This window comes from Semicossyphus pulcher, unplaced genomic scaffold (genome assembly GCF_022749685.1).
Source record: "Semicossyphus pulcher isolate SPU_LCO1_2020_fin unplaced genomic scaffold, fSemPul1.0.p SCAF_7, whole genome shotgun sequence".
In the NCBI taxonomy this organism is placed as follows: domain Eukaryota; kingdom Metazoa; phylum Chordata; class Actinopteri; order Labriformes; family Labridae; genus Semicossyphus; species Semicossyphus pulcher.
Window position 1 is genome coordinate 4476238 of NW_027211748.1, and position 26430 is coordinate 4502667.

General features: G+C 45.6%; 1 protein-coding gene across 4 annotated transcripts; it reads left to right on the forward strand.

Annotated features, from left to right (window-relative positions):
• The first annotated feature begins 8069 nt into the window (after window positions 1–8069).
• Window positions 8070–25807, forward strand: mpz (myelin protein zero). Of its 4 annotated transcripts, XM_069683985.1 has the most exons (7): window positions 8070–8278; window positions 9742–9908; window positions 13361–13574; window positions 14599–14728; window positions 15235–15277; window positions 22245–22274; window positions 23310–25807. In XM_069683985.1, exons 1-7 carry the CDS (start codon window positions 8233–8235, stop codon window positions 23319–23321), a joined length of 642 nt encoding a protein of 213 aa, XP_069540086.1. In that variant the 5' UTR covers window positions 8070–8232; the 3' UTR covers window positions 23322–25807. The 4 variants fall into 4 exon arrangements, with proteins under 4 accessions (XP_069540086.1, XP_069540084.1, XP_069540088.1 ...); XM_069683983.1 differs by having other exon boundaries at window positions 22245–25807; XM_069683987.1 differs by lacking the exon at window positions 22245–22274.
• Window positions 25808–26430: the final 623 nt, after the last annotated feature.

The window sequence follows — 26430 nt, forward strand, 5'->3', positions numbered from 1 at the left end:
GTGAGGAGTAAGCAACTCGGAGTCGCATTAAATGCTAAGTAGAGCGAGTGTGCAGGAAATATTTAGCTGACATTGACACACATGAACTGAATTCTGGAGATTTTTGCTTTGCATATATACACATCAAACAAGGGCGCAGAGCTTCATTACAAACAGCTCACATCACAGCAAATAAACTCCTTTAACTTTTCCTCAGGTCGTGCTCACAGATTTTAAACCACACTAATATGTTGTAACTGAAATAACTCAGCAACTACTGGATTGATTGATTGCTCTGACACTTGGTACAGAACTTCAACTCGCCCAGAGGTTGATGTCTTCCCCCCTGATCCCTTAACTTGTCATCCAGCTCCATCATAAGTTCAAAATGTAAATGCTTTCCATATGCCTGCAAAACTAAAGACATCCCCATCGTGTGTAAGCAACTTGTGTTAAATGTCTCTTTGTAAATGTAAGCATGCTAACATCTTAGCCTGCTTTTGTGTGCTCCTCTGATGGTCCCAAGTAGGCTAATTGTTCTTCCAACTTCTGTGTTTTCATGAGCAGAAGTCATTATATGGAAACAACATGGACCCAGCAAAGAATGGAGCACACTTCCCAGATATCCAGACAGTGTTGCATGTGTGACGTCCACGGTTGGTTCTGGTTTGAACTCTTGATTTTCCTGGCTGACGGTCGCTTTCCTTTTCAGACTGTTTGCTTCATCTGAGCGTCGAGTTTGTTTCTTGTTCTTTGGATTTTCACTTATTGTTGAAGTTGTATCTGTAGTCATCCATCTTTTCTTTGTTTGTTCAGCCATAGTGGATTACTGTTTACTCGCAGATCACTCTGTGTGAGCAGCAGCTTATGGTAATAACCAAAACTGTCATACAAAACACATAAAAATCAACCCAGCTCTTTGGTGAGCCGTCTTTCTGCATAATATTACTCACCTTGTTTTCTTCCTCAGAAAGTTAAAGGAGAAATTAAAAATATTTTTTTCTGGTGGGAAACTAATTTTCCGATTGTTACGCCACATGTAGTGTTATACTGTTCAAGGAGGTGTAAATGGCAAACAGTGTATCTGTACCAGCTTTGTCACCGTCGACATGCTGAGCTGAGCATAAAGCAGCATTGTGCCTGAGTGCAGCCTTACAGCTGCTAACATGGCTGTGGACTCTTGAAGTGAAGGGATGTGTAGCAGGTAATCAGTGATGTATTGCTCTAGCACAGCAGCAGGAAGTGTTGCTGAACACAATGAGATGCAGGAAATAATTTACAAGCGTTGGTAGGCCGGTATTCATGTGGCTGCAAGGAGGCATGTATCAAGTGTGCAATTTTCCAGCGCTGGCTTGTGTGCAGAATATTTGTATGAAAACTGTTGCCAATTTGTTGGTGACTCACGCTGCATGTGGCATACTATTGTCACGGTTTCCTTATGCAGAGCGTTTTTTATTTCGTATACTAGAGAGCTTTTGAGATTACTATTTGTTATGCCGTCTCGATATGCAAGTATGCACACTGCCCGACTGGTGATTTGCCTATAATTTGTGTGTGTGGGCTGAGTCCTGCGTCTGCTGAAGGGGAGTCTGAGAAGGACGCCATTGTGTAGAATAATCATGGAAATTGCCCTGAAAATGCCCTTTCCATCTGTTTGTGTTTTCCATGTGTACAATACTCTTATTTTTTTCATCACTTTTCATTCACTTCCATCCCCTCGTGTGAAGATGTTAATGTTTTTGTTTGAAATCCGTTTCTGCTCTTTAAAACGTCTCCTCTCCCAAACACTACTTTGGGCACATCTGACACTCATCTCCAATATCATCATCACTTCTCATCTCTGTTTTGAATTGAAACAAGGGACTTGCTGGTGTTACTAAAATCTGAATTTCAAATCGCAGTCGTCAGCTGTACTGTTGCTTTAGAAGTTGGCTTGAAACAGCGAGTGTGAGCGATGGAAAAGGCCCTAATGGAAATCAAACAGGCAACAGAGCATGAAATATTGAAAATGCAAATATGTAATGAATTCAATTCCATATTGTGTGTGTGCTGTATGATCCCGGGCTTTGTTGTGAATTACTCTGAAGGTTGACTGCGGCAGGCGTTGTCTCTGCTTAATTTGTGTACGTGAGACTGGGGAGACAGTGTCTGAGTCTTTGTGCTGAGTGCAGGTGTCTGCACGCTGAGGCGTTGCTGTATTTGTGTCCTCCTTTTGTGCACGTGTGAATGGGTTTATTTTTATCATCTGTGTGAAAATGTGTGCGCCTGGTTAACTGCCGTGTTTGTGAATGTGTATATGTCACTGATGTTTACCGAGGGGGGCAGCTGGCGCGCATCACACGCCTGCAGGGCATCGCAGCACAGCAGCCTCCGTCTCCACCGAGGTCCTAGCCCGTGTTCAAACAGCTGGGCTGTTAGTTCACATCAAGTCACCCGTTCAGACCGGGTCCCGCGGGGGGAGTTGCAGATGCAAACCTACCTGCTCAGAGCCTCTGTTGAACCTGGCTTTGCTACATGTTAAGAAGCAGCTGGGGGCTCTGCGGTGTGCAGCATGATTTTAAAAAAATAGCCCAGAACTGATCTGTGGTGTTATGACAGATGAAAGGAGCACTGAAGAAGGCTCCTCCGCGCCTGCTGTGCTCCTCTTTAAACTTTTACGAAGTGTCCCCTAAAGCAGGGTTATGAATTACTCCAACTGCACAGAAAAAAAAAAAAGACATCTATGAAAAATGCCAGGTTTCACCTTTCTCTGTCCTTTTGTGGCCCTCTCTCTTCCCCCACCCCTTTCTCCCACATAAGCTATCTGTCTTCTTCACAATACCCCTTTCTCCACCCCGAGAACAATGCGTTTGTTCTCCTCCACCTCCTCCCAATCCCTCCATCCCTTTCTATCCCTCCATCCATTTGTTTGGTGCTCTCTGTGACATCTCTGCCATGCCAGGCTATGAGGGAGAGAGGGAGGGACAGGCCCTGCCATTGTCCCCGGACGAACCCACGGAATATCAATAGTGTTTTTCTTGAGCAGGAGCGCCGAGCGTTGGCCAGTAACCTTTCGGATTTGATGATGTCAGGCCCCCTCTTTTTTGGGCCCTTTATATGATTTCCCTCGTCCTCCAGTCTCCACTCTAACAGGGTATTAGCTCCTCGACATAAGAGACAGTGCAGGATTGTGTGCTCTGTGTGACTCATCAGGGCACTTCATCAGCTCAGTTTAACCCGTACAAGTTGTGTGCGACGCTGCCAACAAGTCCTCCAAGTGTAATGAGGAAATACAGCATTCATAAATGCCCCCCAGAGCCCCCTTCAGTTGGAAGGAAATCACTTCTCACTGCCTTATTAAACATCACAACTCACCAGCGTCAAAATGAAACTGTTGGGTTGTCTGACTGTAGTTAGCTTCTGCAAACATTAGCAAACATTGGCATGCTAACATTTGCTAAATAGCATGAAACACAAAGTGTAGCTGTTGGAATGACATTAGTTTTGCAGAGATTTTGAAATACACCAAAATATTACACAAAGACATTTTGAACTGCTGGAGCTGTGTAACATTATGGTGTCACCAGAGTAGGAAGTGGGATTCATCCTCTGGGCAACATGGATGTTTCATGGGAATTCATCCAGTAGTTGTTGGGATATGTAAGTCTAGAGTAGTCAGCAGACCGGCAGTGCCATCCCCAGGAACAACCCGGCGAGGGAAAGACCTCACTGTTGGCAGGACATATAAAGCAAACACAGATCTTGCACGTCTGACCTTTCTTTCAAGTGTCCAATGGAAGGTCCTGTTTCCCGTGGTTGAAAGTTCTTCCTACTTTGGTGTCCTACACGAGCTTCAAGTCCTCAGCTACAAAGATGTCGTATTGTAATGTACAGAGCTAAACTAGGTCGCTCTACTTGATCAGCGGCTAACGGTGACATCCTTATAAAATATAACATGTGGCAAAAGTTAATTGGCAATACTTGAGTTAGTAAAGTATTTGATCATCAAGCCAACCTTAACTTTTGTCTGATAGATTAACACAAAGAACCAACTCGGCAAATCATGTACCAACATTTTCTACGACTTATATCCGATATTTTGTTCCATCTCGAGGAGACGTTCATGTACGTTGTCCCAGCCCGAGACTCATTACACCACATGAATGCGTGGAAAGTACAACCTTTTCACCTTGTTGAGCCCTCCTCCCCCTTCTGATTTTGCTGCAACTTTCTTTTGTGCTCTTGATGAGTCATGATGACTTGGGCTGCTAGAGGTCTGTTACTCAGGCGTAAACATATGTAGCTTTTGATCATTTGCTGAAACTACTAAGTCTGTTCTTTGTTGAAGGCGGTCGTAACTGTGCACAACAAAACCACAAGTTAAATGTTACCATGCTCCCTGCATCAAGCTGCTACATGACAGGAGGCAAGTGTGAATGACTGATCTGCTAAATTGTCTCAACTTTTTGTTGCCCGATGTACCTCCATTCCCCTGACAGGTGAATTCAAGGGCCCCTTCTCTTACACCATATTTTATTAAACTATGTTTTCATTTATTTTAAGTAACTGTTTGAACTGTTCTATCTATCTATCTATCTCTATCTATCACTTTATTCTTATTCCTTGAAATTCTCTGTTTGCCAGATAGTTTTCACCAACGGTAAATGGACTGTACTTACACAGCCCTTTTCGAGTCTTCCGACCACTCAGAGCTGCTTTTACACAGCATGTCACATTCACCCATAAACACACAAGTGCCAATTCCCAATCAGGATCAATGCATTTAGCAATAAGCAATTTTGGCGTTCAGTGTCTTACCCAAGGGCACTTTGTGTCTGTAGCAGTCAGCCAACCTTCTGATTAAAAGAAGACCGACTCTACCACTGAGCCACAGGTGCCCCCATGACCAATGTCAGCACATGACTCTAAGTAGTCACAGTTTAGTCAAAGTGAAGATATAGTTTTTGTAGTTTTTACTTTTTCCAGTGACTGAAGATACCCTGCAATCTTTCCCACATACCCTCAATAAACAGCAGACGTACCCATGGTTGGTAATCACAGCTCCAAATGCTGTCTGCACATGTATAGAGACCCTTTTCAGACATATTTCTATGTCAGTTTCCTGTTTTAGATCTTTTTAAGTCAGCAGGCTTCTAACCTGTCTCCTATTAGAAAACCTAGATGGCATAACACTGCTGTGTTTATGTATAATCCTGCCTTCTAGCCTTAACTTTTGACAGTTTTCTGGCCAATTGCTCGCCATGGCTCATTTGCTTTATTTGGTTATGGAAATGCTCCGCTTGATTATCCAACCCCTGCAGCAAAACTGTGAGCCGATGTAGTCGTTTGCGCGACCACTTTATGATTGGTTTATGATGGCAGTGGTTGTGTTTGTTCCCCACTTGTCGGTGCTTCACTTTGGCCCACACTGAGAGGCTTGTGCTTAAGGGGGTACGACTGCAGTGCACTCCATTGGTTCATTGTTCAAAGTCATTAGTCTTATGACCTTCGTATGAACCAGCCTCTGTGGTGTGTATCTCCTCTGTCTCTCTTGGTTTTTCCCCCCATCTTGACGGGCGAGAAACCCTCCAGCAGTCCCATCTCAAAGAGGCTCTCCATTCACAGATGCCCTCCACATTTCGAAAGACATTCCCCTTCCGCACATCTGCCAGCCTGGCTTGCGATCAGGGGCTGCACTCAGAGCTGTGACAAACACATTGACATTGCAGAAAAATTAGACATGGATGGAGTTGACAAGAGCTCCTAACATCTCTACAGCTTGGGATGCTTTCCCAGACTCTGATTATCCCCGGTCTTTAGAATCTGCGCCTAGTATGTTTTTTATTTTTTCATCCCATTGGAAATAAATATATGTCAAAGAAAATGACAATGTCGTAAGAAAATATGCTCTGTAAATTTCCATGGGTGTCTAATAACATGCCCTCACTGTACGCAACCGAGGCCACTGTGTCAACCCGTGAAAACAAGCTTGATGAGTTACACAGGCAGACAGTTTAGATGGTTTCATTCACACTGAGGCTGCAGCCTGAGGTACTCTGCGTATTCAGTCATCTCTAATAACACCGATTGATATGAAGCCTTGTCCACCTCAATATCGCTAAAGCACAGCTGAGGAGTTATGTATAATTTAGCAGAGTTCTCTAAATGGCTCTACAGATCGAGTTTTCCCTGTCTGTTTCTCACTGCTCGCTCTCTTCCTGTGTTCTCCCCTCTCCGCTACCTCTCCTCTCTGTATAATTTAGCTGCAGATAAGCTCTCCCTCTCCTACATTAGTGTGCTATACCACTGCCAGCTGAAGGGAAGGGGGGGCTTTCACTCACCCCTCTATATGTGATACAGTTTCTGCCTGCCAAGCTCAGCCGCTGCCGCTGCCACCGTCACTCTGCGCTGACGAGTTTGGGCGCTTGCCACACTCTGCACCTGCCAGGCTCATAAAGAATCCCCCTGTTTCTCAGGGGGCCTGCAGGCAGGATCTGCCATAATTGTTAAGGATGTCGCGATTTAGACGTTCAAGCCAAAGCTTAGACAGTTGATGGCGCCAACAAGTTGGCAGATGGTCCATTTTTGTTCAGCTGATCCGTCAGTGGGGGTATTTGAAGTGTTAAGATGAATGAGTGGTTGCAATTTATCACAAGTGGCAAGAATTTATGTTGTGGTCGCAAACGTAAGCAAAAGGCGACTATCGCTTAATGCTTTGCTGCCGTCCCGGCCAAGAGCCCCCGTGCGAAGGGGATGCTTGAGTTAAGCACAGGGAAGATGAGTGAGTAGGCTTAATGAAACAACATTGGAAGTGGGCATGCTTGTCGAGTGCCTCCTCTTCTTACATTGTCATCCAATATACATTCCCAACTTATGTAGGAGGAGTCAACTCATGACTAATGTGGTTTACAGGATAAGCGATTCGGGCTTGTGTGTTTGCAGAAGCTGGAGGAGAACCGCAGACCATTAATTTGTGCATGTATTCACCATGTCGATGCCAGCGGCTGAATGAATGCATATTTATGACATGTGACAAGATGATGGAATGAGGCCTCGAGAAATGAGGCTTTTGCAGAAACTCTGCTCATTCACACAGCTGGCTCTATTTTCAACTTCTTCCCGTGTCTGCTGCTGTCTTGCTCTCATGTCTGAGCATCTTGTCCTCATATCAACCCATCTATATATAGCAGGTCTCTCCCCACTCTCTGGCTGTCTGTGTTACTGGTAAAGCGAGGAGTGGGCGCCCCACTTTGAATACACAGCTTTGTCTGGGCAGGAGGAGAAGACGAGGCAGGGCGAGAGAAAGAAAAGGGAGAGGCCGAAGAGGAAGAAAGCGCCATTGACAGACTCCAGTCAGGCCCTGTCCCCCTCTCGCCCCATTGTCTCCGAGTGCTAGACGTCAGCAAACGACAGGAATCTGGAGAGAGGGAGGACAGAGAGCAAAGAGTCGCGGCTTTGTTTGGGGCCGCTGGGTTTGGACCGGGTGAAAGTGCACAGAGAGGAGACAGAGAGAGAAACAGGGGTGAGGGATGGGGATGGAGGAGAGAGCACTGGACTGACCCCGATGCAGGATCCCCTTCTCCCCTCCTCCTTCACTGTAAACAGGCCCGAGACGGCCTCCGTCCCACCGCTCCCCATGTAATATTTACATATGAGCAGTGAGCACATGCAGAGTGCTGCAGATGTACATGAGTCCCTGTCACACATTCTTGCTCGACATGCCAAGCTTTGGATAGCTCTCCCTCTCAGCTCAGTCACATCTCAGTTGGGGTGCAATCTAACACATTACATCCATCATGGTGAAATGCTGCACAGAGTTTGCAAATTCGCCCAAACTCTCCCATTGTTTACCCAATTAATTCACCGGCTACTGTACAGCACAGGTGCCTCTCGGTTGCGTTTTTTTCTCCCACTTTAAGAGATAATGTGTGTAATTTGTTTCAATGAGGGCAGGATTGGAGAGAAATGACAGGAGGGGGTGGGGGTGGGGGTGGAGGACGGAGGTGGGGGGGTTATGGAGAGGAGGAATGGGCCGGGCCGGGCCTGGACGAGGGGTGTGGTTGGGTATAAACCAGGGGACAGTGGGTTTTCTGTTGTTGTCCCGTTTTGAAGCCCTCTGTCCTGGCATCCTGCACCCCTCCACTCTCTTTCTTCCTTTCTTTCTCTCTCCTCCTTTTCACTCCACGCTCGCTCCAGAGTGGGACTCTTCCTCGGCCGACTCCTCGTCAGGTCTGCGGCATCAGTCTTTGTGGAGCTCCGTAGAAGCCAGAAACCATGCTGACGTTTTTGGCGCTGGCGTCGGTGGTCCTCCTGGGAATAGGTAAAAGAGAAGAAAGAATTGATCTTCTTTTAACTTTTATTGAGTTTAATCTTGATGAGGTCTCAAAGAAAGCCGTCAGTGAATTGCATCTATTGAGAGTGAAGATGTAGAAATAATCTTTCCACTGATGCAGGGGTTAAAGGTGAAATAAGGATATGATGAAGAGGGCTTTTTCTGTTATTTCTTCTTCAGTGCTTACCTGAAGGCTGATGGACTTGATGATAATAAAAGGGGTCAACAGGCTCTGCAGTAAATGAATTCATCTTTCTGTGAAATGTAATATCTTTCTCCTCACTGCTTAATACAGAGTATTCTCATTAACATCTAAATATGTTCTAATTGAAAACAGCCATTAGGGCACCTGTGGAGGATATCCTCAGGTGCATTGTGGTAAATGACCCACGCTTTATAAGAGGATTGGTGCTCCTCTTGGTAACCAGGTGTCTCTAAGCCTGCAAAGTTAAAAGAGCACTTATGTTATGACTTTTAAACCCAAGGTTGGCAGACATGTTGCTCTCAAGCAGACGGCTTTCTCTGCTCCCCTCCTGTCAGGTATTTTCAGTTTTGTCAGAATTTTAATTAAAAAATGTCAAGCGTGATTTCATTGACAAGTTTCGCGGTGGCTGTCTGCTCTAAAGGCGTCTGCTCAAGGACGCCCGCGGTGAAAACTGTGAACTTTACTCCAGCGGTGTTAAAAGAGGCAGAGAGCTTTAGAAAGCTGAGTGGCATTAGTGCAAATGGAGGTGTGAGGATACTCTGATGTATGTGACGGCTCATTCCCATGTTGTAAGTGAAACTTAACAATACCAAAATGCTGCTTTTCACTGATATTAGAGGCAGGGGGCTGCAGCTCCCAGGGGCTTTGCTGGTTGTTTTAAATTCTGAGTGCATTTTCCAGGGAAGTAAAATATTGATTCTGCAGCCAAACCGAATTAACATCGATCATTAAATATTATTCAAGCATAAACAGAGCCCATGATTAAGCCAACATAATCCATATTAATGGAGAAAATGATGTTCCCCTTTGACTTTAAAAGACTAGCACTGATATTCCAGTGATAATCCAAATGTTTACTGAGTGCATGTCTGAATCGATGGAGGATCTGACGCCGCTAAATGTGCAGTTTAACGGTGTGTGTCTCGGTGCATATTTAAGTATTTGGGATTTGTTTTACTGATTTCAAGGGGAGAACTAATTAACAGTAATGTGGGTGATGCTTCGTAGGTCTTGTGATCGCTGTAAGGATTGAAAATAGTTCAGGCATGCAGCAACTTAAGGAAAACTGCCAGTCAGTGCAGTTTGTTTACATAAACAGCATGAAGAAGGATTTATTTCACACACATCTCAGTAAAGGGAATCATTCGTTCATAGTAAGGCAATGTTAAATCAAAACCATGCTGTGTTGGTGTGCATGGCTGTGTGTTATTGTGCATTAACCATCCACCTGCTCTGTGTGTCCCAGTGCCTGAGCAGTCCCAGGCCATAGTGATCTACACCGGCTGGGAGCGCCACGCCTTGGTGGGCTCCGACATCCGGCTGTCCTGTTCCTTCTTCTCCTGGCGCTGGACCTCTGAGGACGTCACCTTCTCCTGGACGTACAGGCCCGATGGCTCCCGAGACAGCATCTCTGTAATTTACAACTTCACACACACACACACACACACACACACACACACACACACACACACACACACTATAGGGGTACTGTACATGCCAATGAGTGTGGCTTTAGACAGGGGAACCATTATCTAATCATGGTATCTACAAAGAAATTGTAGACAGTTTGCAGTTACAGTCAAGCAGGTCAGTAAATCTCTACCATCATTACATACAGCAACAAATAAGGTGTATCTGATGAGATGGTCTTAGAGCAAACTTAAAGTAAACTCACTCCCAGGTCGGAGCTTAAATCCAACCAGTGTATTATTTTGGTAAAAGCTAAAAAGTGATTATGTGTGAGGCAGGAGTTTCATTGGTCACATTGTTCTTTGAAGCTCCAGGGCAAATATAAAACAGTAAATAAAGAACACAAAATTGCAGATTTACATACATTTAGTTAAAAATGGACCCCTGAGCTGCATTTGTTATATGAAAGGTGCCATGCAAATAGAAAAAATACTTTTTGCATGCAAGAAGCAGAAATGTGTCTTTGACTTGCGTGTGCATTTACATGCCTTATAAAACTATTTTCACTGAAGCTCTGACAAACCAACTGTACACGATCTGTCCAGCACCAAAGGAACAGACACACAAAGTTAGCAACTTGTAGTTGTGATAGTGTGTAGCATTTAGCATAAATCATTAACGGGAGGCGCACCAGAGAAGTACCCTTCTCTCCTAAATGAAAGTCTGATGTCATGCGGTCCCATCAGGAGTTAACCTTTTATCAAATTCATGAAACTACATATTTAAACATGTGTTTTTGCTGCTGGGGGCTCGTAGCCTCAACAACAATGGCTACCTCTTGTGTCAAAGGACGTTTTTGTTTACACCCTCGCCGCCTCTCCGCCCCTGCCAGGCACGAAGAGGAACACAAATTTAGCCAGAGGAGGGGGAGCGGTGCTGATGTCACATGAGATGATTTGTGGGTAAACACGTCCTTAATTAATAATATATAAAATAAATAATTAGTGAACTTGGTCTCTGCAGCTTTAATAGCAGGACATCGTGATTTAAACATGATTAATTTAGCTACAGGATGGACAAACTGGTGAGTCCTTTAAGAGCAAACATGACACAAAAGACCTGATTTATTCTGATGAATTCAGCACTCTGTGATTATCTAAAATGTCATCACACCCTCAAACAATTTATTCAGAGTGCAGCATTCTGTATTAACTTAAAGAAGGAAACAACAACTTTCTCTCCTTGCCTCCCCCCTCCTCCTCCCGCCTCTCCTGTCTCCTGTTCTTTAATTTCACTCTCCCTGGCCTTATCGTCCTGCCATCTCTCTAATCTCTCTATCTCCCCGTCCTGACTGCGCCTCCCTCTGTCCACCTCCCTTAATCTCCTCCTCCCCAGCCTTACCTTCTTTGTCCCTCCCCTCCTCTCTCATTACCTCCTCCCCTCACCTCCTTCGCTTTCATCCGTCTCCCGCAGTGCCCTCGCTTTGAAACTAGATTTCTCTTCTTTTTTCCCCCCTACATATCTTCTGTCGCTCATTTCTCCAACCGCTGTGACAGATTTCATATGTTTCTATATCTGTTTTCACGGTGCATTTGTCCGTTTGCAATCGTATTTGATTTCTGTCATGTTCATGTCATGTATTTCATGGAGGGCTTTCCTTTTGGCCTCTAACCTTCAGTTTGTGCGCTGCTGAAATTAACTTAATCGCTTTCCAATCGACCCATTTTGACCTTGTCTGTAAGGTCAAGGGTAACAACACTTACCCTGACTCACTCACTTACTCACAAACTACATAGAGTACATAGCTGTAGTATGAAATGTGCTTTATAAATAGATTTGACTTGACTTGACTTACCCTGCTCTCTGCAGTTGTACCCCTCTGGCCATTTAGGTTTCCCTGAAAAGTCAATAAGCTTTTAGTTTGGTGATCATCTCCCTTTACTGTAGAGCTGGGAAGCAGAATTTGTCAATACCAGTGCTATTAGTTTTGAATATCAGTTGATACTAAGACAAAAAAAAAAGTGAAACCTTACTTTCAGAATGTTTTTTACAGGCCAAAGTTGATAATATCAAACTTACAAGTAGCGCACAAAAACTTAAATTAACGTTGTTCAATTGGAAAATTAAAGCTGCTAAATCAATATTTACATTAAAATTAGATCTAATAAATATAATGTGTAAAATGTCAAAGATGTCAAAGCCACAGAAAATGATCACCTGAGTTTCCCTGAGCTCTGAGAAATGTTTTAGCTCCTTTCAGCTCATTGTTTTGGTTTTTTAAGCCCTCAGCTTTACTGTTTTTGCCAGTGACTGTATATAAAGATGGACAACAAGTCTCCGTCTGCTCCCAACAGTGAAGCCAAAACAGCCCTCGCTGCTATCTTGCGCTGGTGATGTCATTTGGAGCCAGAGCTGCACAGTAGAGATCGGCGGGTGGCGCCGCTGTAGCCACTTTCGCTAACCAAAACACACACTTAACTTACCGTAAAACGTTGGCGTATTTAACAACAGAATGGCTTCTTGTGTTGGTCTGAAGCAGACATTCACAGGTTTGTAAACTTCAATGACTGTAGTGATTGTTTTTGTTGCAGGAGCCGGATTTGTCAACAGAGCTGTCAATCATCATTTTTATAGCATCAAATAACTAATTAAAAATAAACTCAGAAAAGTGAACACTTGGACGTAAATCAGCATGATAATAGCTACATGTCCGACCTGTTAACATGGAGGAGGTGGGCTTTATGACCTATACCGCAGCCAGTCAGCAGGGGGCGATAGAGAGGGTTTGGCTTCACGTTTAGAGGGCTGTCATATCGTCCATCTTTTTATACAGTCGATGGTTCTTGCTCACTCTCCGTGCTCTCGTTTCAGGCTCTATAACAGCTTTAAAAAGCAGCTGTCACAGCCAAAACAAAGAAAAGAAAATACACTGTGCATTTTTTGTCCCAGACCAAACAGAAGACAAAGAAAATTGAGTGACTAGTTAGTTAACATATTATTAGAGTACTTAGCTGCTAAAAACACATAATTTATTTCCTCTGTAGAGGATGTTTAGAGCAGCGCAGAAATGCAGAGTGAATGTTGGACTGAATGTGATTCCAAATGAATGCTAATGTTTCTCTGCATAAGAACGAGTTAGCCATATCAACTTTATAGGGTGTTATTTTGTAGCAAAAAAATATGCTATAGTAGGTTTAAATCAGGAGCTATCCTACCAGAAAACAAGCAGATTTGAGAGTAACCTTTGACAGAGTCAAATATACTGTGGTATACCCAGTTGAACTTGTTGCTGCAGGCTGGACTCATGCATTTTTCATGACAACCCATTAGCGCTCAATGTACCTCAAAAGCAAATAAACATCTGTATGACAGCAATATAATGCAGAAGTAACAGCAGTGTAAATGCATGTTATTATGACACCACATGCACAGAGTGTCCTCTCTGCCCTCCACAGATCTTCCACTACACTGGTGGTGCCGCCTACGTGGACAACAAGGGCCCATTCAGGGACCGTGTGGAGTTTGTGGGGAACCCGGGCCGCCGTGACGGCTCCATCCTGATTAAGAACCTGGAGTTCAGCGACAATGGCACCTTCACCTGCGACGCCAAAAACCCCCCTGACATAGTGGGCCGGCCCTCCAGCGTGCGCCTGCTGGTCTTTGAGAAGGGTGAGATGGAGGGCGTTCTGTGAGTCCTGCGGGGGTTCGTCAGGAAAATCAAATTCAAAGTCTAATGCCTGCGTTGTCTTACATCTGTGCCTGCTCGTTAGCTCTCCACTGAGCCCATATGGCGTATTTTAGTGAATTTTTGTCATCAGAAGCCAACTGTTCTCAATTGTTGTTATAATCATTCCAAACTCTGAAATTAATCTTAATTTGCTTTGTGCATTCGACTACAGCGAGGACTGTGTTCAGACCAGGCGTCGCACTGCCTCGTTTAGAATTCCCCGCACCTCCTTTTAAATGAAATCAATTACAATTTTATCTCTTTCTCTTTTTGAGATTGCTATCACTGCCTGCCTTTCGCTTCTTTTCTCCCCCTCCTCCTTAGCTTCTCCTCCCATTTCTATCTACTTCCCCCTTTTCCTTCGCCTCGTCCCCTCCCCCAACTTCTCCTTCCCTGACTCTGTCACTGTTCTCACCTCTATTCTACCTTATCGCCTCACCTTCTCCTCTGCCTCTACTGCACTTGTGTTCTACATCTTTCATGCAACCTTTATTTTACCTTCTGCTCTTTTCTACTTTCATCTCTTGTTCCTTTTCCTTCTTGCTTTGTTTCTTGCTTATCTCTGCCCTCCGTTCCCTCTGTTCCCTCTGTTCTACAAAACACCAGAATCTGCTTTATTGGTCAGGTATGTGTGCACATGCAAGGAATTAGACTGGATTTACGCTGCTCTCATACACGGAAATATACATACGCTTAAGACAAGGACAGCAGGCTTGACAAGGTAACGAGCATTAAACTACTGTTTAAAGGCCTACAGACATGAATACACAATACGATAGTGCAGTTGATAAATCATCTTTTCCTTGTCGGCTCATCTTAACTGTATTGTCCTCGAACGTTTCCTAACAACTCCATCACTTTCTTCCTTCTCAGCCTCCTTTTTATCCTCCCAGTTGCTCCCCTCTGCTCTCTCCTACCTTCTAACCCTCCCTTCTTTTTTCTCCGTCTCCTCTCCTCCACCCACAGTGCCCATCCAGGCCGGTGTGATCACGGGAGCCATCATCGGGGTGGTGCTGGGCCTGCTGGTGCTCATTGTGGTCATCTACTACCTGATGAGGTTCCTGGTGGCGCGCCGCGTCTTCAGCCTCAGCGTCAGGTCAGTGACCGGCCTGTGGCCTGCGGCGCTCTGCCAGTGCGGTCTGTGCCAGGGACTCGAGCTGAAGCCAGAGCCCATCCCTGGCACCGACACCTGCGTGGCCAAGCTGGCATAGTTGCAGAGTCACGATTTGATTTGGTCAGGTGTGCGAGGTTTAGATTTGAAGTTATTTTGCTGGAAAGAGACGGATAATGATCTCCAATCTAAATGTAATCTGAAACAGTGCTGCATGGGTCCAAAGTGAGATGATTAAAAGTGCTGAAGCGAGTGTTTCTGAGTGGATAATCCACTAGATCATGAGGATGATGCATCCGTCATCTTGCTTATACCTATCCTATCTTATGAGATCATAACACATCCAGCACCTGGGGGCTGTGTTTGAGACAGGGCCCGTAGATTAGGTTGATGTTCTCTTTATGATGGCTGCCAGGCAATGCTGCCCTGTGACCACTGGAGGGAGAGATAGATTCGACATCCTGACATTGTCTTTCTTTTGTCCCCTCCAGCAAACATGGCAAGAAAAAGAAAGAGGGATCACAGCAGAGACAGGCAAGTCACCTCCTCTCCTTCCCTCACACCCGCTCCTCTCCCCCTGCCTCTTTTCCTCACACCCTCCATGGCATGTACACCTCCAGTCGACAAACACCAAATGCAACAGCTTCCTTTCCTGTCATGTTCAGGCGCTGAATAGCGAAATGACGTCCTTTTGGAGCGATTACAATAGCATTCAGTGTTAGGATATTTGTTAGGCTCAGGAAACGTGCTGTCAGAAGGAATATTCATCTATTCTAATGCTGTGCAGCTGCACAATAGCACACATCCGACATGACAGTGCAGAACGGCACACTTTCATAATCGCATTCCCCCAATGCCAGTCCAGGCAGCTCAAATACGTCCACGCACTCACCCGGCTCCTCCTCGAAGCTACATATCAACAACAAAATAACATGTCATTCAAAGTCTGCCCGGCGAACGCTAATAACAGTGTTCAAGCTGTTAAGATTCTCAGCGTCTGAGGTGCTTTAGAGCTCTCTGTTCCTCCTCCTCTCTCTCTCTCTCTCTCTTGTGGCCCTCACTCCGCCTTCAGCTCCCTCAGGGGGGCCAAACAGCTCGGTGCAAGTAAACAGCCACAGGGCAAAAATCAAACCAGCGGCTGTGAAATGGCCAAGGCCATGTCACGGCCCTAATGCTATTGCAGTATTGAATGGAGGCTGTGATTTGCTCGCAGTGGGTACACGGACGGGAGCTGCTGATTCCTCTCACTGGGAGTCAAATGAAAATCACTGGGCCTATTATGATCTAGGCTGTTATCAGTGGTTTTACACTGCTGCACGCCAAGGATCTGGGGTATTTTCTTCTTCTCTCTATTCCTCTTGGGAGTGCGATAGCCTAAAGTGGTGGATTAATCAGACATTTTGGTGGCTTGTATTCTTTAGTGAATACAAGGCACCAGGGCAAGTTCTGTTTGATTACTCTGTGGTAATGCGGGGGCTGGATGGTTGCGGGGGTGCATTGTAATCGACTGTACGGCTTGCATGCTGATAATAGGGAAAAAAAAGGGTAAGTCAAGGGACTTTAGTTCAAGGCGCTTTTCTAAATCAAAAATCAGCTTTGAAATGAGAGACACTCTGAAGTTATCAGAGGTAGTAGATCAAAGGTGCCATTGTGACAGAGAGTCATTTAGCCGCAGGTAGGAGCTAATGTAAAGACGAGGCAGCAGCAGCGGTGGCTGCAGGCTTCTGCTGGCGGTAAGGAGTGCGTCGTCTTCCCCCTGTGGCTCAAACCGTTGATGGGGATTCTGAGTCTTTAAAGCTGTATCGTTTGGTTCAGCTCAGCTGAGAGAGCCGACTCTTTGCTCCCAGACGACTTTCAGTTTAGCACCAATTCAGTCAAACTAAGCATTATGAGTACGATATGAATATGCAGAGTTGTCCCTCTTTACAATGAAATAGTCACATGTTCCTAGTTATCTAACAAAAATAACATAATACTACTTAACAACATGGTGTCTACATATTTACAAAGCCAAACCTACAAAAGTCTCACCATGGCTCTTAAAGTTAAATATCAAACTGAGACTTTTTTGGATCGTATTTAACAAATATGTTACAGGATCACAGGATCACTCTTTTTAATGCCTTGGTTAAAATTGGAAAAGTAAAAGCAAACTTAAAGGGCCAGTTCACCGATTTTCAACCTCAGTCCTATCATGCTATTATGGAGAGCTAATGCCATGATGGTAGGGAAAGAAGCATTTTGGCTCTGTGCCTTTGCAGGACACTATCTGCTTCTCCAATGGGCCCTGGAAAACCTCCACCAGACTACGTAACACGAGTCATCTGGCGGAGGCCAGGGAGCTCACTAAACTACACTTCCTCAATCTAGGACACCGCCTCTTATGTCATGTTTCATTCAAAATCGTCAGCTTTGAATTGTAGACTGCAGACTTGAAGAATTTTTAGACGATCCACCGCTATATTCTCGTCGTATTTCAGATTCTGTCCCGCTCTGACCCGTTGCCTGCAGGGAAACGGTCGTATTTCACTCTAGCGTCTCTCACTAGGCCGTTCCTTTCAGAGCGAGGGGCGCAATGCATGCTGGGTGTTGTAGGAATGTAGAATGGGTGAAACCACAAGCTGTTTGTAAAACTTTCTCCACAGCTATGGCGCCAATTTCAAATATTATTGCTTCTGTTGACTACAGAGAACACCAGCTCTGACTGACAGCGCCTTTTGCCAGGGGTGAACTGCTCCTTTAAGGAGGAAATTGATTTCCCTTATTCAATTAAGGAGGCCTGCTTTTAGGGCCGATTCTTTCGAGGCCAACACTTGACTAGCCTAAACCTAGGGGGCGATACCGGGGAGGGCCAGCCCTACCTCCTGCCTCAAACAAGTGCGCGCATCCTCATCTCCCCGGAGCCCCCTCTTCCTCCCTCTGTCTTCTTCTTTCCTTTCTACTGTCGTGTGATTGTCAGGTTACTCTTGAGCTGCAGTCAGTTGCTCTCAAGTGCCTGCGGCGGGTGACAGTGCATATATGAATAAATAACTTGCCGCCAAAAGGACAGTGAAATATTTGACAATGTTGTCATTTACAGTTACTCTCCTGCAAGTCTTGGCTCGAGAGGGAAGAAAAATACAGACAAAAACAGCCACTCCGTCCGAGCTCACTCTCCCTTATTTTTTATTTGTATTTATTTCCCCCTTCAGAGCTGATTCCTCTCTTGAAGCTACGCCGCACACAGAGGACTCTGGGGATTTTACAGTGCGCTCATAAGTGGTTGTTTGATCAAATAGCCCTTATTAGGAGGCTCTGCTGACACAACAACATTTTGTATCAGCTGCACCATCTTCGTTACTTTCCCTTTGCTGGCCTTGCACTACAAATCTGGAAAAAATGCTGTGGGTGAGAGAGAGAGCGTGAGCGGGGGGGTGAGGGAGACAACGAGACAAAGGAACCCTGTGGTGTGTGCTAGTCCCCATTAGGTGGAGTTGTGGGAGAGGAGTTTACCCCGCAGCCACACAAGCGCACAGGAATGAACACACATACTGTACTGGAATGATAATTGAGTGCACTCGGTATCGATCTGAGCATTCACACACACACACACACACACACACGCACGCATACACAACCCACCCATTCTTCTCTCCATCCCCCAATTGCCTCCCCCCCTTCCCCTCACTTCACTTCACTCCCTCCCTCCCTCGCTCTCTCATTCACATTCCTTTTATCCGGTCCCCTGTCTCCCTCCCTTCAGTCGCATCCTCCTCCTCCTCCTTCTCTCCGTCCTACCTCTCCCTCTCTTTGACTTCCTCGCTGACCATGAGAAGCATCTATCTGTCTGTAATTCCCCCCTCTCCTCTCCTCTCCTCTCCCCTCTCTCGCTCTGTCGATCCCCCTTTAACTTCCTCCCCTCCCTCTCCAGTTTCTCCCTCCTCAGGTCTTCTGGGTTCTGATCAGCTTCGGTTCTGGACAGAAAATCACTACCTCTCACCCTTCATCCACCTCTCAATCTCCCTCCTCACCTGTCACTGTCTCTTTTTAGTATGCAGCAGGGGACGCAGCCACTTAACTACCTATCTGCCTCCCCGCCGGTCCCTCCTGTTTGGCCACTGTACCCACATTCCCTTTGAAGTGTGTGCAGCCCCTGTTACAAGGAGGGGCTCTGCATTCTGCCTTAGCAGGCTCCGGTATGTTTACGAGGCGGATCTGTCATTAGCGTGAGAGCCTTGCAATACATTGCACCAAAAACAGAGCCGTACTGTGGGATGCATAATGGTAAACAATACAATGATGTATGAGGGAGTGTAAGTATGATCGAAGGTAATGACACCGGATGGGATGTGCAGCTGCCCCATCGAGCCGGATTGTAGCCGCCTCGATTGCTGTCTTATCAGAGAGCGTGCTGCTTTTGCACAGCTCATAATTAAAGATGATAAATTTTCTAATGCAATCAGCAGGGTATTATTAGTCGGAGCTTCAGTGGGTAGAAGACGCCTCCGGTGTGCTTTCCAGCGTCTACTAACCTGATGTATTAGAGTGAGTAGCTAAAGTATGCTGGATGTGAGAGACGGAAATACTTCCTCTGTTTTTCTTTAGTAACACTTGAAAACAGTGCACAGGCCTGCAGGTCAGCTGGTGGGGGAGTGTTAAAAGTACAGTACAGCACTGAGAAGAGCGTTACCTCCTGTATGAGTGAAGTTTCATTAAGCTCCATCAGTGCATTATCGTGCACTTGTGCTGCTTTTCAGTAGGTTAACTCACAGGTTAATGCACTGGCACACGGCTATTGTAAAGTTAAGTGTTACCTTGACCTTATCTCCACTCTGTCCAGTCCTTCCTCATGGACTTGTTGTGCTCAAGTGAAGCCTCACTTTACTTCCCTTTTCCTCCTCCCTCCTCTTCCTTTTATAGATTTCTCCTCAGAGATGTTTTTTTTTAGACACTGCACAGACAATATGCAGAATGAGTGGGCAGAGTGAATGGGTGAATTATATAAGTACAAGTTAGATGAATATTTACAGCTGATGTGGGGCGGCTCTATCTCTGACCACACATACAGCAAGCACTTATTATAACCTGATTATATGATCTGTTGACAAATATCTCATTTACAGGTACTTCCCCTTTTACAATGCGATGGGGTGTTGTGCCTTGAAGTGCAGCTGGCCTTAATATGATTCATTTTCTCTACTTTTGTTTTAGTTTTTTTCCCTCAGAGTCGAAAAGTACGCATGGACGCTTTGATTTGCAGTCAGACAGCCATTTGAAGTAGGTGTCTCGGCTGAACTAAATCTGGCTGAATGGGTAAAGTTTGGAAAAATGTTCCCGTCAATAGAACAACTCCCCCCGAGATATGTCGTCCACTTTCCAAGAGGGTCCTGCCTAGACATCGCTTTGTCTCAATTTATGCATTTAGACAATTTATGCGCCGAAAAAACATTAAAGAAGGAAACAATAAAAAAACCAAGAAACACAATTTGAATAAAATAATCATTAGGATGACACTCAATGTAAGGTTAGAAAATAAACTTAAAAGCAAGACAAGCTTTATTTCGAATGTGAAGAAGCCGAGATTTGCATAATTCAGATGAGGTTATGGATTTTATGCTTGGTGTTTTTATGGCTATACTTCATTGTGATGCATGTCTTAACTACACTCTGAGATATAGCATCCATGTGAACAGTTAAAGGAACAATATGTAATATATTTATCATAAAATGTCCATGTCATCAGAGATTAAGGAAACTAAGTTGAATTACTGGGAGTTCTGACAACAGTGCTGCAGCCAGTTTATTCTCCTCCTGAAATTAATGTCCGTCCCGGTGCCGAACGTCTCTGTGTGTTTTGGCCGCCCACTGCCCATTTCGTCACCCCGGGTTACCAGATATTAAACAAATTGGCGCACAGGACTCGTTGCTCATCATTGTCAAAGCGCACGTCTTTCGCTCGAGTAGGTTCAGAGTCCTCAACCTGGCAACCCGCGTGAGCTTCGTGTCGTACTAGAAGCGTAGCTCTGTTTGGGAAAAGCTGAGTGAAGTGCTGTGTTCCAGTTCGGACACTACATACTGCCTACTGCGTTTGGCGGTAGTATGTAGTATAGAGCAGCTTTTTAGATTCATTTTGCAGCATGCTTCCAGGCACCAGTTTCTGGTTTTGGACAAAAGCTAACCGCCACTTCTTTAGCTGCAGCGCCCCCTTCTGCTGGAATGCTGCTGCTGTCCACTATTTTAACTGCCGCTGTGACGTTCCAGCGCTTTGCATTGTGGGATACAGTAGACGAGGTAGACTGGTCCTATGCATACTGGAGATTTTCTCCAAATCAGTATGACATCTGGGTAGTTTTGGCATACTGTAAACTGTGCTTTTATTTGCATTCTACATACTACAGTTTGGCCAAATCAGTACGTGCTGCTAGTGTAGTATGGCCTTTCCAACACAGCACAAGAGTGTGGCTGGTGGAGTAAGTGAGTGACAGGAAGCGAGTGTGTGCGATATTGAATGTGGATCTGAGCGGATCAGCGGAGAGTGTTATCGGTAACTGAAAATAACAGAACGACTGTACAGTACGGCTGTGTGTGCAATATAGCCACATACTCCTCAAGACTGAAGCCGCGCTCCCGTGCTTCCTGCTCGCTGCTGTGTGTGTAAAGTGACGGCAGTTAACGCCGAAGCTTGGCGAATTGGTCCTGGGGCAGACCGATGATTATTCAAGTCTCCCCTGTGCTTTCCGACCACGGTTGAAAGCTGAAGCAGGAAAGGCTAACACTCGAACCTGGGGAGGAGGGGGCGGGGGGAGCACTTTTTAGACGCTAGCTGTCAGTGTTACATATTGCTCCTTTAAAATGTAGCTTAGACGTCTAGAAAAGATGTCTGAAAGTCACTTTTTAGTCAAATATATGACTGGTTTCTATCTACAAGTAGCTAAATTTAAACTTAGAGACTCATAAATGTGACGAGATCGACACTAAGTGAAAACAAGAGCGATTTTGTCTCCAAACAGTCAAATCTAAAGTTGTTGAATATCAGCAGAAAGTATCTGAAGCAGTCAAAGCCAAAGGACTACATTGTGTGTGCGTGTGTGTGTGTGTATGTGTGTGTGTTATTGATCTATTGTCACAGGTGTATGGAGCTGACCTGCAACTGTGCCCCATCCTAACGCATGGTTACCTGTTTTGTCACCCCCTTACAGCTCTGGACTCCGCCCCCTCTCACTTGCTACCCCCTCCCCTAAAAGGACTGTCTCTACCTCCTCACCCCCGTCTCTCTGTATCTCTCTCTCACCTCCTCTTCCCTTACCTAAATGTTATTTTCTCTCCTCTTCACACAGCTCCACCCGTCCTGCTAACCCCATCTCTCATCCTCTCATCTCTAACGCACCCATCTCACCCCTCCTTGACCTGTCTCCCTCCCTCTCTCACTCTCTCTCTCTCTGTCTCCCTTACACTCCTTTCCTCCTGAAGTGACTCTCCTCCCCTGTTCTCCCCCCGACCCCCTCTCCCTCCTCCCCCACAGGGCCCCGCGCCTCCCGCCGACCCCTCCAAGGTGAAGGCGGCTGCCTCGGAAAAGAAGAAGCAGGAGTCTCGCAAGGATAAGAAATAGGATACGGGGAAGGGCTGGGGCGGGCTCGCCGGCCGGCTGCTCCAGCCCGTGCGCCAGGCGGTGGCGAAGGCCCAGTCCGAGCAGAAGCAGCGAACCGTAGTCAGAAAGACAGAGAAGGTGGGGGGAGGAGGGGAGGAAGGCTCGGGCCGGGTGCTGATGACCATCGAACTGGAGCTGACCCGCGAAAATGGGGAGGAGGGGCCCAGCGGTGAGGGAGGGATTGGGAGGTCAAAATCGCTTGGCCTCCTCTCCCGCCTCGCCAACCAGCTCACCTTCAAATAATACACAAATAGGGAGGCGGGGGAGGCCATAGGGGGAGGGAACGGTCAAGGATAAGAGAGTGGGAAGTCTACTGAGGAGACGGCAGGAGAGTTAAATCAAAAACCTACTTTACACCCACCACAACGCCAACCTGAGTGCCTGAATAAATGAGTCAAATCATATCAGCTCTTGTCACAGGCTGAGGACTGTAGACGCAGCTATATGAGCCCAGATCTAAGATGCCGTGATAATCTCTTACAGCAGCCGGCACCCAGACTTACTTTTGTCAGGTCATAAGATATGCCATTTGAAGCGAGACCCTAAGACGGCGGGGTTTGATAACAAAATCTAAAAAGCCGCTCCCCGGGTTTTTGCCTTTCTGGTTCCTTTCATTGTGATCCTATCCACCGAGAAAGCTCTCTCCAAGTGCGTCCGATACGCATCACCAATCCCAAGCTGCGGGGACAAGCCAATTTGCCTTTTTTTTTTTTTTTTTTTTTTTTTTTGGAGGTGGCGTGTCAAACTCTAACTTTCTCCCCTCTCGCTGATCTCCATTCTTTTCCTCTCCTATCCCATTTCTTCCTCTTTCACTGTGAATATCCTGCCTTTCTTGTTAATTCAAATTACAGAAGTGATTTATATGCTAACTGCTCTATCCTGTTTCTCTTCTTCTCTTTCCTCCCTTCCCTCCCTTTCTTTCTTTTCTCTCTCTTATAGATAAAGGTCTGACTTCTCCATGACTGCCTCCACTCCTCTAGTCTGCTCCCTCCTTTTCTGCCCAGCCTGATGCAACCCCCATTATTTCCTATTATCTCTACTCTTTCAAGACAGCACTGGCTGTAAGAATAGCCTTACTATATCAGTGGCAATGGCGTCCAATAATTTTTACACCGTCTCATCGGAGCCCCTATATGCACTCATTGGGCAAACTGTAAAACTGTTTTAAGGCCTAACTATGCACATAACATCCTTAAGAGGAACCCGAAAGACCGTCCCTCTGTGTTTAGAGTCCCCTGAATCTTCTCCTTTAATGTTTACGACTCAATCACACACACTGAGCGGAGCTGCGAGCGCACTCTGGACTTCAGATAGAGAAAAAGAGAGACAGAGAAGCAGAGGAGAGTGATAGTGGAGGAGAAATATGATTCCTGCTCTCGGCCCGGCGTAGATAGAGGTTCAAACCCTGGAGCTCGGGGTGATTCAATCCTCTCACATTTGAGCTAATGGAGGTTGTCGCCGTGTCCCTACCCAAGCTAAAGGCGACTATTTCTGGCCCTATAAGAGCGTACGGGCTTACTGTAACAGCTGCACATTTTTCAGCCGTCGGGGGGAGGGAGGGAGGGAGGGAGGGAGAGGCGAGCTTTGCCTGCTGTGAGTGCATGAGGCTGTCCGCTGTTGACTCGACGGCCGGCGACTGACAACCTGGAATGACGTCACGGCCCCCGAGGGCGGGCGTGCTCGCTCAGGAGTCTGACAAAAGGGCTTACCAGGAAGAGGTGCAGCTTCTGCGCTCTCAGAGTTATTTTAGGTCCGGTTAATCCGCCCGCACGTTTCTCCTCGCCAACCCAGGGCTAATTATTTTAGCACGTGCTGGTAACAGGATATCTCTCTCTACATCTTCCTCTCTCTCCCTGCCTCCTTCTCTGCAGTCTTTCCTCCTCTGTTCTTCACTCTCCCATCTCAGGCTTCGTCTCCTCCCTCCGAACCACAGTTTCGTTCTCTCTGTCCTTACGTCTTTGCCTTTCTTTATCTCTTCCTCTTCCTGTCGTCTGGTGACTCTGCACTACATTATTCCCCCACAGAAAGGCCTATACACAATCCACTCCTCTCTTTAAGCCTCTCCTTATCTGACTGCCAGGCCTACAGCTCAATGCTCCTCTTTCCTCTCTTCACTCCTTCCTCGTCCTTCTTCTTCCTTTCTTTTTCAAACTCAGTGACGGACATCTCACTCCCCTCCCTCTGAATTGTCCAATGATCGACGAGCGCCCTCTCGCTTGCCCTTCAAAATTCCGCCTCCCCCCAAAAGGCATGTCCCCCTGCCGGCCCGCCTGTCCGCCTGTCCCTCCTTCCTCCGACCCCCTTACTGTCTTGTTTCTGCTGGTTCGAATGCCAAAATACTCGCCTCTGCCCCCTTCTGGCAAAGGAAGGCAAACACATGGGCAGAAATCCGCCTTTAGTTCTCACTGAAGACGCCAAACAGAAACTTATAATCTAGCTAGCTCTCTTCTGGTCGCAAAATACGACGCGTGTTTTATGTATATGTGTGTTAAGTTAAGAGTGTGAAAATTAGATTTGATATAAAGCAAAAAAAAAAGCATCACCCTAAGTAAAGCAAATAATGTATTCTGAGACGTTTTACACGAGGAAAAACATGGAGAACATGTTTTTCGAGGCAGGGAGGAAATGTAATTGCATTTGATGGAATATGTCATTATATTTCTGACCTCGTGTGTTATGGAAGGTACTGTGTGGCTGTCGTTTTGTGCCGAGACAAAGGTAAATCGAGGTTGTCGTGCGGTGTCAGAGAGAAGGTGAGGGGTGGATAAGGGTTCGGTTAGCCTCAGATTCAGCGCGATGTGGCTGGGGAGAAGAAGAAGGGGGAGGAAGGAGGGAGAAAGCTTTTGGTGGGAGAGACGTATCTGACGTGTTAAGCCAAGCCAAAAATCCATATGTATCACGACAGATAGAGTCGGCTCTTCCCCCAGAGCTTCCTTTTTAGAGGTGCTCCTTCCCCAACCCTGAGCCAAAGATGGATTGTGATCTGCGTGCTTGATATGCAGGGTGGATAGTGTAGACTTGAATGTTCCTTTAAAATTCATAACAGGAATGGAGGTGCTAAAAATCCACGTTTATAACTGGAGATCTGTTTCACTAGTCGCTGTTTAACTATCCAGTCAGATGGATCAGTTTGAATGTTTTCTTGTTTTTCTGCAAAGCCACACAGACACCTGACATAAGACAGACGACATTAAAATGCCTTTTAAAAGTGTTTTATATGTATTATAAACTGTATTAGTCCTAGTTGCACAATAACCTTCCTTTATTTGAAATGACTGGAGCTTCTTACATTTTTTTTACATTTCTTTTTAATGCTTGTCATAAACCCAGAGCACTAACAACTTTTGATGACTCTGTATAATATGTTGTAAAGAGAACATAAATAAAAAAAGCCCAAAGCGCAGCTGTTGTCAACAGAAGACAGTAAAGTAAACCCAGCTGAAAATGTCTACAGTCTTCTTTCTTTCGCTTCCAAGTCCTAAGCATTTTGCAAATCTGTCACGGACGTCTCTGCCAAGATATACTTTCATGAACTTTTCAAAAGAAGAAAGTCCTTCCAAAATGAGATGCCCGCCATTTGAAGTATTTAAATACTCTGATGGCTGGCATGAAAGCAAAACTCCTTATTAGCTATCTAAAGACATTTGCATACACAATAGGAACATTTTGGAGGACCTAATTTGGAGGTATTAAAGTCTGAACAATGGCCATCAGGTGTTTTTTTCTTTTTAAATATAAAATGAATTTCGTTTGGGAATTAAACTTTGTAACTTCTTCTCGATGTCGGCAGGTTAGGACTGAAATGGTTTTACCTGATACCCTTTCCCCCCCCCCAACTACCTTAAAGTAATTATGATGAACTTAAAATAAATGCCCAGTGACCATTTGCAACCTTTCACATTTTACACAGGGACAAAAATGAGGTATAATTTCCAGAAAGGCTTAATTTTTTCTGACTTAACTTGCAGGCAGGGTTCAGTGAGCATACATAACCATTTCAGAAAGTCTCTGCTTCATATGCAGACGGTTACACACACACACACACACACACACATTGCAG